Below are 17,465 nucleotides of genomic sequence, written 5' to 3' on the forward strand. Positions count from 1 at the left end.
AGGGGGGAGAGTGGAGGGGAAGGCCAGGGCCAAGACCCTTGCATAAATTTCATGCATTGGGCCTCTAGTAGTGATTATAATGGGAAAGTCATCAAAAGATATTAGTAAAATTAAAGTTTGGAAAGATTTTGGCCAAAACCGGTTTGGCTCAGTGGTAGAGCGTCGGTCTGCAGACTGAAAGGTCCCGGGTTCGATTCTGGTCAAGGGCATGTACCTTGGTTGAGGGCACATCCCCGGTAGGGTGTGTGCAAGAGGCAACTGGTCGATGTTTCTCTCTCATCAACATTTCTAGCTCTCTCTCTCTCTCCCTTCTTCTCTGTAAAAAATCAATAAAATATATTTTAAAATAAAAAATATAAAAATAAAGTTTGGAAAGATTTTGGACTCTATTCTATCCCTCAAATAGGGATGAATTGAAAAAAAAATCATAATTTTATTATTATTGTTGTTTAGGTATAGAATATTCTTTACAATTCAATTTTATATATAAGCAATTTGCTAAGGCACACCAGAAGAGATTACTTCATTAAATATAATTTTATTCATTTAATCATTATTTCTATACTACTTAGTGTATACATAGGAATAAAAAGAACAGACATTTCACGTTGACTGATATTCTAAAACAAAGTTTCAAACAACAATAATATGCCAGTAAACAGATCATAAAACAATAATGTTGTTTTTTATGGTATCAGTATTTTCAGAATAGGAACATTTCAAAAGTAGAAGTGAATTGAAAGTAAGTGGCCTATTTTGGAATTTAATTGCATTAAATATCGCCTTCTAGATTCCATAGATTTATTTATTCGTTTATTTGTTTATTTGTTTATACTCCAAAGGAACTTCATCCAAGGCCAGTATAACTTACGGCTCTTCCTGGCTATTAAGACCTTTTCCTTAGTATCAGTTACTGTTTTACTCATTTCCCTCCACATCTGTGGTTCTGCCTCTCACCTTTCTCCCCTTCTTGTTACAGTGATGCCAGTAGAACACACTGAAACGCTGACAGTTTCTGAGGGCTTTATTGTTATTGGTATTATATTGGTTTCTCACTCGGTGTGTGTAGGTGGTCTGGCTTAACACTTTTAGGTTCTTCTTTTGGAATAGAAATATTTCCAGAAAAGTCACTTTCCTTCCAACTGCTTAGTTTAAAAAAAATGATAAGTGGCCTGTTTATAAAGATTAATTTTGCAAGAGAATTGTGCTCTTGAACTTAAATGAACCAACTGACAAAGTCAAAATGAATAATGAAGCCAAAGGCGTTCCTTTTCTGTAATACTAAGATTGTTGGGTTGAGGATGAAGTGCAATTAAAAAATTCCTCAGAGTTTTATATAGTTTTTAGGGTTCATTATTTCTGACCACTTAAAGCTTCTAGGTAAATTGATAACCACTTTTTTCTTTATGGAAAAGTGCATTGAGGATCAAAGTGCCTTGATTGAAGACATTTGACAACATTTATTCCATATTTATTTGCACTTATATATTTGCAAAAGGATGATCTTTGACATGTATTGGCATGCTTCTATTTTGTTTGCATTATTACTGTGTTATAGTATTAATTGCTATTCATTTGTTGTGAGCTTTAATGCAAGAGTTTATCAGACTATTTCTTTTGTAGATTTGTTATGCTTCTATTTCTTATACTATAATACATAGGAGATTTAGCCTTTTGAAGGGGCTTATTTCTAAAATTTCAAACTATAATTCTCAATGTTCATGATTCTGGGATGCAATAAATAATGATTTTTGGGGGTTGCTGTTAGTATTTATCTAAATTCTGCAAAGAAGATTATCCATTATCTTTTACAGACTACTATAAGAAAGCCTATGTATTCTTATGACATGGGTAATTTTTAAATTATGTGGCTAACTGATTGAATATAATTTCACCTAATAATATGCACTTAATCAATATTTTCTCCCTTAAATCTAAAAGAAAGAGGAGTTATGTTCATTTTTTTTGGTAACTTTCATTCTACATTCTGGCTTCTTTTGGGGAAAATCTGCATAGGCATGTTAGTCCTCTTAACTTTTCTTGTCTTTTTCTTTTTTTTCTCTCTTTCCCTGTTTTTAAAAGAGTAGGAGCACAATATAGTTTGAAGGTGAGCAGAAATTATTTTAACTTAACTTTAACATTAATAAAAAAAATAGAAAATTAGTATCTATGCCATAATAGAGATGGTCATTTTGGAAAGAGCCAAAGGACATCCTTTCAACTACATCACAATGTTAAAAGTTTATTTATCTAACTATTCCTCGTCTATTCACATCACATTGATTATATCTCTTACTCATAACAATTCTAATATTTTATGTTTTAGTATCTTCTGCTACATATGCTTAAAACATCATGGAATAAAGATATTTGTTTGCAAAATAAACCTTTTCTGGGACAAGTTTTTAGAACATATAAATAGAAATGTTAGTTACTAGAAACTAAGTAGAGTCAACTATGTAAATAAGTCATTTGTTACTCTATTTTAAGGAATAATAATATACCACTTATCCATTTAATAATTATAGGAAGTCAAAATAAATTTTGATCTTACTCTGTAGTAAACTAAAAATAAAAACACAAAATTGTAAAATTGTTTAGAGAGTTGTGAGGCCGGAGGCCTACAACATTGAAAAGTGTTTTTAAACCATATATTAGGAATGAAAATCATCTTGTCTACTGGAAAATATATCTAAAAAGTTCTCTATTTTTAAAATTAGTTAAAATAAGGAACCTCGTAATGGCATGTGAACCTGTGCTTTGACACCTTATGGTAGAGGTGACATTGATGGATGTGTCCATGGACGAGTGATTCTGAACTGTAGCATCTCCTGACCTGCAGGTGTTCCCATCGCCTTCCCCTGTTTGGGGTAGTAATGGCTGTTTGCGGTTTGTCTGTGAATTATACATCTTTGCTAAAAGTCAATCTTACTCCTTCCGCATGTCCTGCTATGTGCCAGCATGATCTCCTGGAGCAGCCGTGGGTAGTTGCCTTCCCTTTGAAATTGTGGTTCAGGGCATCTAGATAAATTCCTGTTCTCAGTTCACTTCCTCAGCCTTTCATTGCCCTATTTTATATGTTTAAAGTTATTTCATTTTCTGATGGTTGTCTCACTTACTCACATGTCAGTTGAAGGGGAACTGAGTCCTGATTTCCTTGAAAAGTTATATCAATATGTTTCAGCAAACCATATTTTTGTGATCAGATTCCATTTTTGATTTTAGGAAATTTTAGCCTAATAAATGTGCATGGAAATTCTTGAAATAGCAAAGTACTTGGAAATTCCTAGCTCTGTAGACATTTAATTAGACCCAGATTTGGAACTGATATGGAAATCACCTATAGTTTCTGTAGCTCACATGTCAATCTGGTCAATATCAAATGTTGAATATAATTTCATTTTGTTAAAGATGAATTGAAGTCTTTCTCTCTCTCTCTCTCAATATATATATATATATATATATATATATATATACACACACACACACACACACACACACACACATATATCTCCTATATAATAAAGAGGTAATATGCAAATTGACCATCAGGCCCTCATAAGATGGCTGCATACAACCAGGCTGGCAGGGGGTTAGTGAGGGATGACCAAATGACTGAACAGCAGGCTGCATGGGGTGGCCAGGCCAGTGAGGAGGCCATGAGGGGTGACCAGACTGGTGGTGGTGGGGCAGTTGGGGGTGACCTGGCAGGCAGGCAGGTGAGCTTTTAGGAGCCAGTGGTCCAGGATTATGAGAGGGATGTCTGACTGCCAATTTAGGCCCGAAATCGCCGGCACTCAGACATCCCCCAAGGGGTCACAGATTGGAGAGGGTGCAGGTTGGGCTCAGGGGACCCCCTCCACCATGCTAGAATTTTGTGCACTGGGCCTCTAGTGTGTGTGTGTGTGTGTATATATATATATATATATATATATATATATATATATATATAATTTTTTTTTAATATGGTTAAGCTTATCCTTTATTATTAAGTACAATATCACTTTTTGTCCAACCATAATTTTATGTCATAATAAACTATCTGGAGTCTGCCCAATCTGAATGGTGTTTAAACATTATTGTTTATTAATTTTTGTATCCTCACCTGAGGATATGTTTATTGATTTTAGAGAGAGTAGGTGGGAGAGAGAGAAAATGAGAAAGAGAAACCATTTATGTGAGCAAAAATCATCCATCAGTTGTCTCTCGTACTTGCCCCGACTGGGGATCGAACTGGCAACTTAGGTATGTGCCCTGATGGAATCACACCTGAAACCTCTTGGTGTACATGTTGATGCTCCAACCAACTCAACTACCTGGGCAGGCAAAACACCATTGCTTACTTAGGAAGCCATCTTTCTTGAGCTGTATTTTCACAGTTGCAAATTTTAAAGTTATTTTAGAGATAGTATCACTTTGTTAACGTGCTTCAAATACATTTCTTATTATATTCAATTTTCTAAAGTTAGGCAGTAACAAGCTGATAGGGGATGCAAAATTATTTTTTAATGAAGAAACTTAACTTTTAAAAAACATGTAATTATGTTATTCATGTTGAATTATTGATAGTTTCTGGAAAAGAAGCATTGCAACCATTATACATTTTATATAAATTCATTTATTTTCTACCTGCAACCTTACATTTTGTCATACACGAGAGGTGCGATGCATGAAATTTGTGCAAGAGCAGGTCTTCCTTCCTCCAGCTGCCAGCACTGGCTTCCCTCTGGCACCCAGGACCCGGGCTTCCCTTACAGCCCCGGCTAAGTCTGGAAGGTCTTCCAGAAAGGACATCCGGTCTAATTTGCATATTATGCTTTTATTATTATAGAGACTATGTAAAATAATTATATAAGGTGAATACCTAAAATTTATTTTGAGTATTTGATGTTCAGCTCCACTAAATATGGACTGTTGACTACTGGGTGTTAACCTTGAAAGCTGTAGATACCAGGCACAAGTAGAAGTGTGAAAGGAAGCTAACTTTGATAAATTTGTGGAAGATAAGAGGCTTCAACTGAAGAACTCTGAATGCTTGATTGTAACGTTGAACACTCCAGGCTTAGCTGCTGACTAGGAGGGGATCAACTGGCATTTGTGTGTTGAGGGGTGAGGAAGACGTGGAGGTTATTAGACTTTAAAATAACTGGTAAAAGTTCTTCCCACAGATATTTATCCATTCCAGGCATATTTGTGTGCTTTTTATGTACTAGACTCTTGGGATATATTGCTGAATTAGAAAGGTACAGCGTTTGCCTTCCAGAGCTTATAGTCTACTGGAAGAATTAGACGAAGAAGCATAACAGATGCACACTTTAAATAATGATAAAGCCAGTCGACTGCCTTGAAGAGAGGGCAGAGCAGGAAAATATCTGAGGGACTCACCCGAGGAAAGTACTCCTTGAAGAGATGACTTTATGGGTTAAACTTGTGAGGAGGGGTAGAGAGCTGTCTTGATTGAGGGGCAAGAGTCAGTGGCAGAAGAAAAGGCAGGTGGATGGTGGATGGGTAGATTATGTGGCTGGATCACAGACAGGGAGGAGGGCGAAGATGAATTTAGAGAGGAAGGCCAGAGACTGGTGGTAAACATCTCTACCTGGAAAATAAACAGATTTTTTAAACACATTCAATAATTTACTCAGCTCATTTTCTGAATCGAGAAACATTTTTACATCTCACTAGCTTATGTGCCACAGCAAAATAAAAGGAAACTGTTTAGAAGTCAAGCTTTTGCGCGAAGACATCAAATGAAGAAAGTGAGCCTTTTCCCCACATGCACACTCTACAAGTTAAGTGCACGGGAGAGTCACCGTCTATTTAAAGAAACATTTCCCGATGAAAAAAGACTGCTTCCCCATCAGAAGCATCACTGCAAGACATTTCCTTTCCTATTCCTATTCCTCACTCTCTTTAAAAGTCTTTCTTAAGTTAAAACCCAGAATCCCTTGACACTCAAAGCAACAGAGATGATGGGAAGGGACTCCACGTCTCTCTCTCTCTCTCTCTCTTTTTCTCTCTCTCTCTCTCTCTCTCTCACACACACACACACACACACACACACACACACACACACGTTCTCCCCAGATCTGTGCGAATAACACGAGGCCACATGTGACATGAATGAAGATGCTGGTCCCTGGCTCCCAGGCAGAGGGCAGTCTCTAAGACCCAGCAGCACACACACAGTGTCTGTCTGGAGAGCAGAGGCAGCTTTTGACAGGGAGAGCCATCCCTCCCCTGCATGCCGGCTGTGGGGGAGAGAAGTGAAGTCAGGCACCTGGTGGCCAAGGCCAGTAACACAGCAAAGCGGGTGGACCATTCCTCTCTCCCTCTCAGGCTTCCTCTCTCTCCCCCCCTTTCCTCTCTCTCCTCGCTGGGAGCCACCTCCTCTCCTCCCAACTCCCAGAGCCTAACCTTCCAAGGAGAACACCCTCTCCGGACTTTGTGATCTTTGCCTGGTAGAGGGGACACCTCGGAGCTGCAAAGCCTTCGCTGCCGGCTCCGGGCAGGACTTGTTGGGGGATTTGGCGCCGGGAACCGGTCCCTGCTCCGGCTCCTCCTCCTGCTCCTCCTGCTCCTCCGGCTCGGGACTCCCGGGTGCGGCATCAGCTGCGGGAGGAAGCCCGGCGGCCGGAGGCAGCCTTCCCCCTGGACTCTTCCCTGCACTTTGCACACATTTGCCTGGGATTTGCCGCATGACGCTGCTGTCCGGGAAGCGAGCGGCTCCTCTGCTCGGGATGCAGCAGCCGTGCGCCGGCTTCTGAGCTGATTTGCAGGAGGAGGAATCAGACCGGAGCGTGGAGGTCCCCCCGGCTGGCTGCACCCCCATTGAACCGGGCTGCGCCGTCCGCGCTCAAGATCACCTGTCACCGAGACCCCGGAGGAAGTCAAACAAAGTGCATTCTTCGTTATTCTTTATTTTTTGATTATTTATTATTATTTTAAACCGGCGGCGGCGGCGGCGGCGCGATCGCGGAGAATGAGCCTGAGCGGGGCGGCCGGGGCTGGGCGGAGGGCACGGCTGAGTTTGGGCTGGAAACTGAAGGACTAGGTCGCCCCCGGGGACCCCTTGCCCGGGTTCCTGCCCGCGCCCCCCAGCTCCGCTCCATGGACAGAGCAACGGACCTGGACATCGAGGAGCTCAAGGTGCGTGGTCCCGGGCAGCCTTCCCTCCGGGGGGCGCCCCGGCTCTTCCTCTCCCGCCGCTGGAGGAGTTGGGGGCCCCTTGGGACGGCGAGGGGGCTTTGGGGGGGAGGCTTCGCCCTCGGAGTGGCGCCGCCTGGGGGGACCTGAGGGGCCGAGGATGCTGAGGGAGGGCGGATGTGGGGGCTCCGCTGGGCTCTGGGGCTGGGCTCCCCGCCCTGCAGGCTCCTCTGACTACAGTCTTCCTGTCCCCGCTCCTGGGGCTCAGCTGCAGCAGCACTTGGGGTGCAAGACCAGCACCCGGTGCTGCTGATCGCTGGGGGAGCCGCGGTGGCAGCACGGTCCCTGCCCGCCGGCTGCCCAGGGAAGTTGCCCGAGCTGCGGCCACTTTCCTCCGCTCCCGGCTCCCGGCCCCGGTCCCGGCCCCCTCCTGTCCGCGGGGTCAGCCTGTTTCTGCAAATGGGTCCGCAGCCCCGTGAGACCCTGCTCCCCAGGGCTGCGTGGCCCTGGGCGGGCGCGAACCCCTGATCACTGAGGGATGTGGGAGGGCGGGAGACCAGCAGCAAGTGGGGGCTGGAGAGGTCCCCGCGCACCCAGCGAGGCCAGCTCCGCAGAGGCGCCTGCTCCGTCAGCCCGGGCTCTGGAGCGGGGCTGGGAGTGCGGTGGTGGGGGGACTGGAGGGAGATCTGGTCCGAGCTGCAGGCTGGGAGGTCGCCTGGGGGTGCTCCCAGCGTCCCTTCCCCCCTGCTGCCCTGGGAACGCACTGGGAACGCACTGTCCCGCCCCAGCTCGGAGCCCCCGCCTCCCGCTGGACCCCCAGGGCGCCCTCTGGCTCCCCAGTCCTCGCTGGGCTGTGAGGGGCTGGCAGGCAGGAGCATCAGCCTGGCAGCTCACCCCTCTGCCCATGGGCACTGCTGCCTGCAGAGCTGGTTAACAAAACAAAAAAAAACAAAAACCAACTAAAAAATAACCCACCTAAAATTTAAAAAAAAATTTTTAAAAAATCAACAACCACAAAAACATTTAAATGTCCCGCTCGCTGGAAATGAAAAAGCTGGAAAGGGACCAGGTCCTTTCTTTTTATTCTTCACCCTTCCGATGGCTAGGCATCCTTTACCCTCTACTGGGTTGCTTAAAGGAGTTGTTTATTTACTTTTCCTTTTACTAGAGGCTCAATTCAGAGGGTCTTTGTCCAGGTGAGGGTTTCAGCCACTCCTGCCCACTGGGGAAAGTTGAGGGGTAGAGGTTTTCCCAGGAAACGTCAGAGGAATGAAGGTGCCCAGTAAGCCGAGAGGGTTGGCGGAATCCCCTGTAGCGGGCAGAGGGCTCTCCTGTTGGTCGAAGGGCCTGAAGGGAGAAGGGGCAGAAAGGTGGTCTGGGGCTGGGCTGATGGAGATGGAGGTGGAGAGGGGAAGTGTGATCAGAACGTACACACCACGTCAGTGAAGATTCTGGGTTTGCTGGGAAGAGAGAAGTAAGGATGGGGCATATTTGCTGCCCCGGTGAAAGTTGGGGAACAAGTTTCTGTCATGGCCAAGGTCAGAGTCAGTAGACCTTGGTTGGCCTGGAATAGAGATCTCCTATGATCTCTGGACTACCCTGAGATTGGACACAGACATTTGTGTTTGACAGGATCCCTCGCTGCCTTTTCCCAAGCATCCCCATCATTGGCAATGTTTTATCAGAGATGCGAAGAACACAGGAATGCCTTTCCTGACGTACATGTCATGCAGAGACAAAGTCTCCAGATTTTTATTACTTTTGTTATATGTAGAAGTATGGTGCAGAGGAAAGTTTTTTTCTTGTGAGAAATGGGAGAGAAAAGTGATTAAGGGTAATCATTTCCCCTGATGCCCATTGGCTTCCTACTAGTTTAGTCCCCACTGAACCCTGGCACCTCTTACAGTGTTTAAATCAGCAAGAGAGCAAACCTGCAGAAGTGGAAACTTCTGTCTACTTTAGTAGAAGGTCCCAGCTTCACCTCAAAACTGCATGTCAGTTCAGACTCTCTCAGCCAGAGTGTGCTGTGCTTTGTGGAGGAGGAGCAGAGGGTCCAAAGGGAAAGGGCTTGGGAGTGAGGGAGTGTAGTGGCAATGACCAACAGACTGGGAAGGCATGAAGGCTGTTAGAGGTGAAGATCTGTTGAGGTTGCTGAAAAATGATGGCAGGGACAAGCCACTGTTGAGAGACATAACTGGCAAGAAAGGAAAAGAAGTCAGGCTTTATTTAGAGAGAGAGAGAGAGAGAGAGAGAGAGAGAGAGAGAGAGAGAGAGAGATTCCAGTTTGTGAAATTCATTTGTGTTGTCAGGTTCCTCTGCACTTCTGGAACACAGGGCTTTGAAACTTACTCTGGACTATGTATGCTCTCTGGGCATACTACGTGTGGAATACGTTGTCTGGATTTCTCTGATCAGCAGAATCCATTGGCTTGGGTTTTGTGGACAGTTCTCCTTGAAGTTATTTTCTGAGACCCTCCTGGTGGTCAGTGGAGGGTGGGGGCGGAGAAAGCTGGGCTACTTATTTTTGACATTATTTACTTGTTGACTTTTCTTCCTGTGATCCAAGGATGCTTACATTAAGGCACATCCATGTAAGAACTTTTTCATGCAAATAGCATGAAAATAAAATATTCACTGGGCTCTGAGAAATAAATAAATGTACATAATAATACCACTCGGCTTAGTTTTAGGTCATTCCTATCATTAGGTAAAGCTGCTTACCTTAGGTCTTAGGAAAGAAGTATTCAGCCAATTCTTTATATTTTTGGTGAATTATTTTCTCTTTAGCAGATTTTAACAGAAGTCTATATATATTGCTATGCTGTATGTGTGGATATTGATTTTTTTGAAATATTGTGTCCAGTAAATAGTGCTGTCTTTTGCAAGTTTTTAAGCTAAAAATAAGCTTCAATAATGAAGGGTTAAGCCATCGCTGTCCTTACCATGAAACCAAATTATACTCTGCATATTAAAATATTTACGGGTGGAAACGAAAATATAGGGATGTGCAGGAGACTTGCTAATGAAGGTACACCTGTTTCATCTTCTCTGGTGATGAAACCAATCCGTGTTGAAAAGGGAGAGTTCTCATCCAAAGAATTTCAGCCTGTTCTTTTCCCTTTGATCTCCTCTCTCTCTCTTCCTCCAATAAATGTATAAGCTTTACTCTGGATTTTGCCCTGATGTTTGTTTTAAAGAAGAAAAAACATCAAACAATCCAAAATATGGGTTATTGCTTTGGAAATGTGGGTGTTAATGAATATTGACATTAGAGAAAACATGCTTTATCCTGGACTATCTCTGAATTATTGAGCACTTTTAGGGGTTGATATTTAAAATAATTACTTTAGCTTTTTTTTTTTTTTTTTTTTTTTTTTTTTTCTGTGTAGTTGTCCTCATTTGTACAATGTATGTTATGCCTTGGAAGAGAGAATGCTGCTAATGTTCAGAGCTAATACTTGTGAATTTGTTTGTTGTAGCATTTATTTATGAGATAGTAGGCTGAGGAAATGGTTATACTTAAATAATACATATAACTCTAGTGAGTCCTTTACTGAACTTTTGAAATAAGAGTTTTAATTTACTCATATTAACTTGGAAATCAAGAAATTATGCTTTCAGCTGCTAAGCACTATTTATAGATAATTGTAATTTGCTGAGAGATAAAAAACATAAAACAAAAAAATAGTGTATAATTTTTGCAGACTTATTTGACCCCAGCTTTTATTTATTATTTGTCAGCATTGTTACCTTAATCGGATCACTGGCTAGAAGCCTAAAAAAATTATATGTTTTCATTACTTGCACAACATAAACAATATGCTTCTGAAATGTGTTCTTAATTGTCATTTTCAAAGGTGCAAACATGATAAAGTACATAGTTAATCCTGAGATGCACAAAACAACTTTTCAATAAATATAACTGTAGTTGTTAGATTTAATTAACTGTAGTGCATTCCCTGTTGCTTAATTTTATCTATTTAATTTAAGTAACATTTCATCTATAAAGAATTTTAAACATGTCCTAGATAGTGAGGTAAAAGCTTCCCTGAGTAACACGATTAGGTCTTTAAGAAAGCATTGCGTGGGCCAGAAATAATCCAGCAAAAGTAACATTGCACAGGTCTTTAAACAAGTGGTTGGTTCAAAGCTGCTGAGGTCTTAAACTAAAGCTTGTAGTACCTTCATCTACAATTTTAATGAAGTTGGTGCCTAGAAGAGTTCTAAAAATGTTTTTTTGTTTCGTCAATAAGACACTCAGCCCAGGGAAGTCAGGCTTACTGCAGTGCAGGAGGCTTTGTGATGAATCTAAGTAGGTGGTATTTTTTGGTAGTCATTTCATAGTGAAAAATAGCGCTCCCTAACAAATGTCATATTTTTAGCAATCTGCCTTTTATATCCATTTTATGGCTTGGAATAGGGAAACATACTTGTGAATACTGAATTATCTGGCATTATAACTTCTTCCAATCCAGGCCAAGCTCCAATTCTCTTCTGGTCACAGGACCAGTCATGGAGATGTAGCAACACTTAACCTGATTTCTTTCTATTCAAAATATGAATTTGTTTTGCTAAAGTTGAAATACATTGCAAGTAACAGTAGTGAAACATTCTTTTTTTTTTTTTTTTAATACGGTTAGGAGCAATGAGTGAACATTCTTTATACGAGTGGTAAAAGAATTAAGAAAAATACTTTTGAGAGAAGTTGTGCAAATGACTATTATAGAAATCTTTAGGGTCCTGCTGTCATCCCTAAGTATATATTCCGGTCTCCACACTGGCTATTATAGCTTTGCTGATCTCTGAACTTTACCGGTTGAAAATACATCAAATTTTGAAGGTTCATTTAAAAAGGATATTTTAAGATTTATGGACTCAAAATCACAGCTATACAAGTGGCTTAATGCTGTAAGACAATCATAAATCAGCATGTGTCTTTAGGGACATTCCTTTTATAGGATATTTAGTGTTTCCCCTATCGTATTGGAATTTCAGCTAAAATATGATTTGGCAGAGCTTACAACTCTAAGTTACTAAGGAAAATGGCCATGTACTTTTGTCAAGTCTCTGTGAAGTGTTTGAGTAATACACTTAAATGGGTCAGTGGTATCAATGAATAAAAGTTTGTGTCAAAATAAAAGCTTGTGAGTTTAATTGTTGAGAATTGTGCTTGATTTGTGATAAAATTCTTAGCTTCTAATCTCTATGTGACTGAAAAGGTAAGCTCCTTCATTTAATGTAACTGTGGATTTTAACATACTGACATCTAAGTTTTTATTCATTGTCTTCCTTTCCTTGACAGATGTTTAGAAGCATGAGGTGGTCTTATAATCTAATAAAACGTCCTACAGACTTCTAGACTAACCACAGGATGAGCAAATGCATGCATCACCCTCCATTCCTTTAAGAGAAGTGCAGACTTGCATCCTAATTATTAAAAATCACACCCTGTCTTGAGAACTTTCTTGATGTTCCTAAACAATGTTTTGGTAGCTTGACTCTGAAAAAAAATATTGTAAGCCCTTGTCACATTGTGGAGCATTTATATGACTCTGTTGGTATTAAATAGGTTATCTAGAGTGCTCTATGCCAAGGTGACATCAGACTCCTTTAAAAAGAAGGGCTTTCATTATCCAGCCAGAAAGGCTTCAATTGCCATGGTGATCTCCATCTGTGAAACAAGAGCTCACGCTCCAGCCTTCGATAGCCATGGAAACAATCACCCCACACCACAGTGAAGTTCAGCAGAAGTCAGGAGTCACAGGCACCCCAAAGTACCAAAGCTCTCACCCCAAACCTAACAGCTCGTAACCTTGAAGGAGATGGATTTGTGTAGTGGAAAGGGCACTGGTCAGGTTGAAGTACAAACCCTGGGCTTTGCTGTCAAATGGAGGCGACACCTTGGGCATGTGTTACAATCCTTCTTTGCCTTTGGTTTCTCAGAAGATAGTGGTACTGCAAGGTGGGAATTGAATTGGATTCGTAGGTTTTGTTGTAATCATGTTTAGCCACCACATGTGAAGAATTTGTTCAAAAAATGTTTTCTAGACAATCACAATGATCTGAAACCAATCAAAGGGGCATAGTTGTGTTTGGGGCAAAAGAGGTTGGGGAGCTCTATCCAGTCTACTTCCCCTTGACCCCTGTAGTTGACCCCAGGAAGCTGCCTACAACGGTAAGAGTGAAGAACATGGGTAAACACTGAAGGGCTAGTTGATCTCTAGCTCCCAGGTCTGAGAGTCTAGAGTTCTAAGTACTTTTCTGAGAATGACTGCTTTTGTGCCCTTCTGGTAGAAAATCAGTTTCAGATGGATAAAATCCAAATAGCTCTTTTGATTTCCCAAACATTGCCTTGTTTAAACATCATAATAGGTTTATCTGATGACTCCTTATGTGCTCATTTTATGAGTACCAAAATGGACACCCAGAAAAATCAAGTGAAATGTCTAGGCTCACAAGGTTGGTAAACAATGGACTAAGAACACAAATCTATGCCCTCTATTTCCAAATACTGTGTTCTATGCAATATACAGGCCAGAGCACCAGGAACTTCATAGAGCTTCTGATGGTAGAAGTTTCAAAGAAAACTAAAAGCCTAAAAGCATTTGAGCTATAATCATAGCATTTAGTCTTGTCACAGAATAATTGTTTACACTCTACCTTTTTTATAACTAAGATGTTCAAACCTAATCAGTTATTTTGGGCTAAATTACTACTGGTTGATATTTGTAAATAAAACCCAAGAGAAAGTAAAAGATAAATCATGAATTTAGGCCATTGGATAACCTCCTCCCAGTCTTTTAAAATAAACACTATGCATTTTGTTTAACTCTACTCATCTTCCTCATTATTCTGCCTCTCAGATCACTGCAGATAATTTTTATTTTGTTGGGACCATAAATTATATTTAACCTCCAAGCTGGCTTTGATGATCAGCAAAGAGTACATTAAGTATTAGTCTTAAAATTAAGAAAAAAAAAAGTTCTGGGTGCTTGTACTTACACTAAATTTATTAAATGCTTAGCTTATATGATATCCCTCAAGTCTGGAAAACAATAACATGATTTAATCCATAAAAAAACTAAAATTCTCAATGACAGTTTTTGAAACTTAACAGAATTAAATGTGATTATGACATAAATTTAGTTTTGAATCTTGATGTCATTTTATCCGAATGTTATTTATACCAAGAATTACAAATGACGATATATGGATAAACTTAATACTACCGTAGTTTTGAGAAACATTTCTCTTCTATTCATAATAGGGTCAATATTGAAGAATACATTTTTTGAGAGATACTTTTCAAAACCTTTGCAAGTCTCAACATTTAAGAGTCTAACTAAATGGTGTGATTTATCCGATAACACATCTTTTCTCCCTAAGAACTGTCACATTCTTACATCTCTTCCCTTTGATCATCAGATCTAGCTTTTGGCATTTTCCTAGAGGACTCTCAAAGAAACACAGTTTCTATCCTTCACCACAGTGACTGCTTATGTGACATGGAGAAGAGAATATAATCAAGCAGATTTGAGCTTTGGCATCTGGGTGATGGATCAGGTTGACGTAAACTGTTAGTGCTTTCATAAGCACTTTTGCTTTGTCAAGGTATCAACTGAGTTATTAATGGCTGCGAGTCTTAAACATTCTGGTTATTCCTAAATAGTTAAAAATGCAAACCTTAAAGCCATAGGGGTCCAGAGCTTCCCATACTCTTCTTTTCTGGAGGCATTTAATGCTTCAATCACTAACTCCCCCATTGTCATCATCTAACTTCTTTTCATACTTGGGTTTTAAGCTTCCATCATTTTTCATAGACTGACTAGAAAAACACATATTATATACCTAAGATAAAAGAACCTTTATTATTTCTTGGGTAGAAACAACCAATTCAGCTGCCACGAGCAAGAAATGTTTTTTGTGTGTGTGTGAAATATGATCTAATAAATCAATGTCATGAACAGGAAAATAATGTTATCATTGCGATTTCACAAGTCTGTATCTTCTCAGAGTATATGGGGCTTTTTAAAAATCCAAATCGGCAGGAGAAGCTAACTAATTCAAGGAAAGAAATTGCTTACTTACGACTTAGTGGATTATAGTCTGGGTTTCTACCTTCCTCTCAACATGAGACTCATGAGGGAGAAATTCTACCTCATCTGAGTATCAGAATTAGTTATACTTCTCAGAAACTGGGTTGGTAGTTAATCTTATGAGTCCTTTTCGTCATAAAGCTGATTTCACTTCCTCCTTTGCCTTAGTTGCTAAAAAGCTTAGAGGCAGATTTGTGGCCCAGCTTTAACAATTATACCTGTGTCTAACCTAATTCCTAGGCTTAAAATATATCCCCCCCCCCCACTATTCTTAAATACTTTTATAAAGAATTAGTGGTTTTAAGTAGATATATATTTAAAGATTATGAAGATATTTTTATAATGTCTCAGTGGCCATGCCTCAATATTTCACAAGGCTTCTGAGCAGCTTATAGCTCTGTGTGCATTGACTTTACTTGGTCAAGGGCTGCCAAGTTTAGGAAGCTTGACATGCCGTGTGTGTGTCTATGCTTTGGACCTGGTTTCCATTGCGTATAACAGCTGCATAACCTATAAACCTATGTGCCACAGAAGGACAACCCTGCCTCCTAGAGCCGTGGTCAGCAAACCCCGGCTCTCGAGCCACATGCGGCTCTTTGGCCCCTTGAGTGTGGCTTTTCCACAAAATACCACGACCTGGGTGAATCTATTTTGAAGAAGTGGCCTTAGAGGAAGTTTAAGTTTAAAAACTTTGGCTCTCAAAAGAAATTTCAATCTTTGTACTGTTGATATTTGACTCTGTTGACTAATGAGCTTGCGGACCACTGTGTAAGAGACAGCTCTTTAGCCCTCATGCGATCAGAGCCTTCACTGGTTCTAAGACAGTCTGTCTTAAATCATTTTTAGTAATCTCACTGTTCTCACATTCGGCCTTTGTGGGGAAAGGATCACTGAATTTCTAAATCTCTGTGATTCTGATGCCTATTATTTTGTCTGGTGTGGAGACATTATTTTATGGAAAACTAAAATTAAATGAGCTCATTATAATCAGTATTTTCACTTTTTTTTCAGATCCAGTTTGTAAAACCAATGGTTTGATCAGTTGATTGCTGTAAGCAGCATAGGCAGTTAGATTTTATATATTTTATTTCATTTCATCAAGTTTTTTTATTCTTCACGCTTGAGTCATGGTTCTGAGAGAAAGCAGTTCCACACACAGTGTTGGGTCTTCATGATAAAGATTCTCATTATTAAAGAATTCATAGGAGAAATTATAAGCCTTTTGTAATTATGGATGTGAATATAGAGCTGGATTAGATTGAACATATTTTTGGGCATGTGGCAAGTGAAATTGAGGATTTCTCATTTGCTTCTGAGTCCAATTACAATACTATACAGACCTTTCATTTTATAAATACTAATATGTTGCTACATATACTCGTAGATGAGTATATATTTCACTTGTTTCCTAAAACAAAAAGAGCTCTGAATACATAATAAGAACACCACTGCCTTAAAGTATTTATCATTTGCAACTAGTAATGCTTTTGGTATTTGTTTCAACATGTTTCATATTTATACACCCCTGAAATAAATTTCAGAAACATTTGGAAAGATATTATTCTAATATGCTAAACATTTAATTCTAAGTGATGGTATCTCAAACAATTAGTTAATGCTATACTTCACATTGATTTTGTAGACTTGTACAATTGTAAAATTATTTGTGAAAGTATTCAGAGTGTAATTTTTTGTCTTTTTCTTATCACTGATGTTTAATGAGATGCATTACCCATTTTATCTTAAACTCCAAGTTCTAGCATGGAACTTGAGTGTTGTCCACATGCACAGGGCAATCAGAATCCCAAAGACTAACATATGACTTTTTCCACTGCTTGTTTTCTGCAGAACAGAATTGGAGTACAGATGAATAAAGGTACATAGAAAAAATATGAACTAAAATTTGGGACAGTTAATAGCTGTTTAAAGCTTCGTTGAAAAAGAATGACTTCAAGTAAACATAAAAATAAACAGAGTGGATATTATATTCATACCTCAAAGGAACTTCTGACTTAAATAATATTCTGTCCTCATTACTTTGAAGTAACCCAGTGTCTAAATTTTACAGGATGAGACCTTTGAATCACTATAGCATTTTGTTTGTTTAGCAAATCACCATTCACTTGGCTTCCCAAGCTGGAGCTCCTGAGATGCTCCTCAATTTACCCATTGGCTCCTCCTACTCATCCAATTGATCAGCAGCCCCATCATTCTGCAGAGTCCAGT

The 17,465-nt window shown here is 40.1% G+C and overlaps 1 protein-coding gene across 2 annotated transcripts in view; it reads left to right on the forward strand.

Moving 5' to 3' along the window:
• The first annotated feature begins 6,378 nt into the window (after positions 1 to 6,378).
• Positions 6,379 to 17,465, forward strand: part of SGCZ (sarcoglycan zeta) — a 589,790-nt gene continuing 578,703 nt past the window's right edge. For both annotated transcript variants that reach the window (XM_084877019.1, XM_084877020.1), the window contains exon 1: positions 6,379 to 7,146. In XM_084877019.1, coding sequence (XP_084733145.1) covers positions 7,108 to 7,146 — 39 coding nt within the window. In that variant the 5' untranslated portion in view covers positions 6,379 to 7,107. The remainder of the gene's footprint in view (positions 7,147 to 17,465) is intronic.

Source organism: Pipistrellus hanaki (genome assembly GCF_964339955.1).
Source record: "Pipistrellus hanaki genome assembly, chromosome: 3".
Taxonomy (NCBI): Eukaryota; Metazoa; Chordata; class Mammalia; order Chiroptera; family Vespertilionidae; genus Pipistrellus; species Pipistrellus hanaki.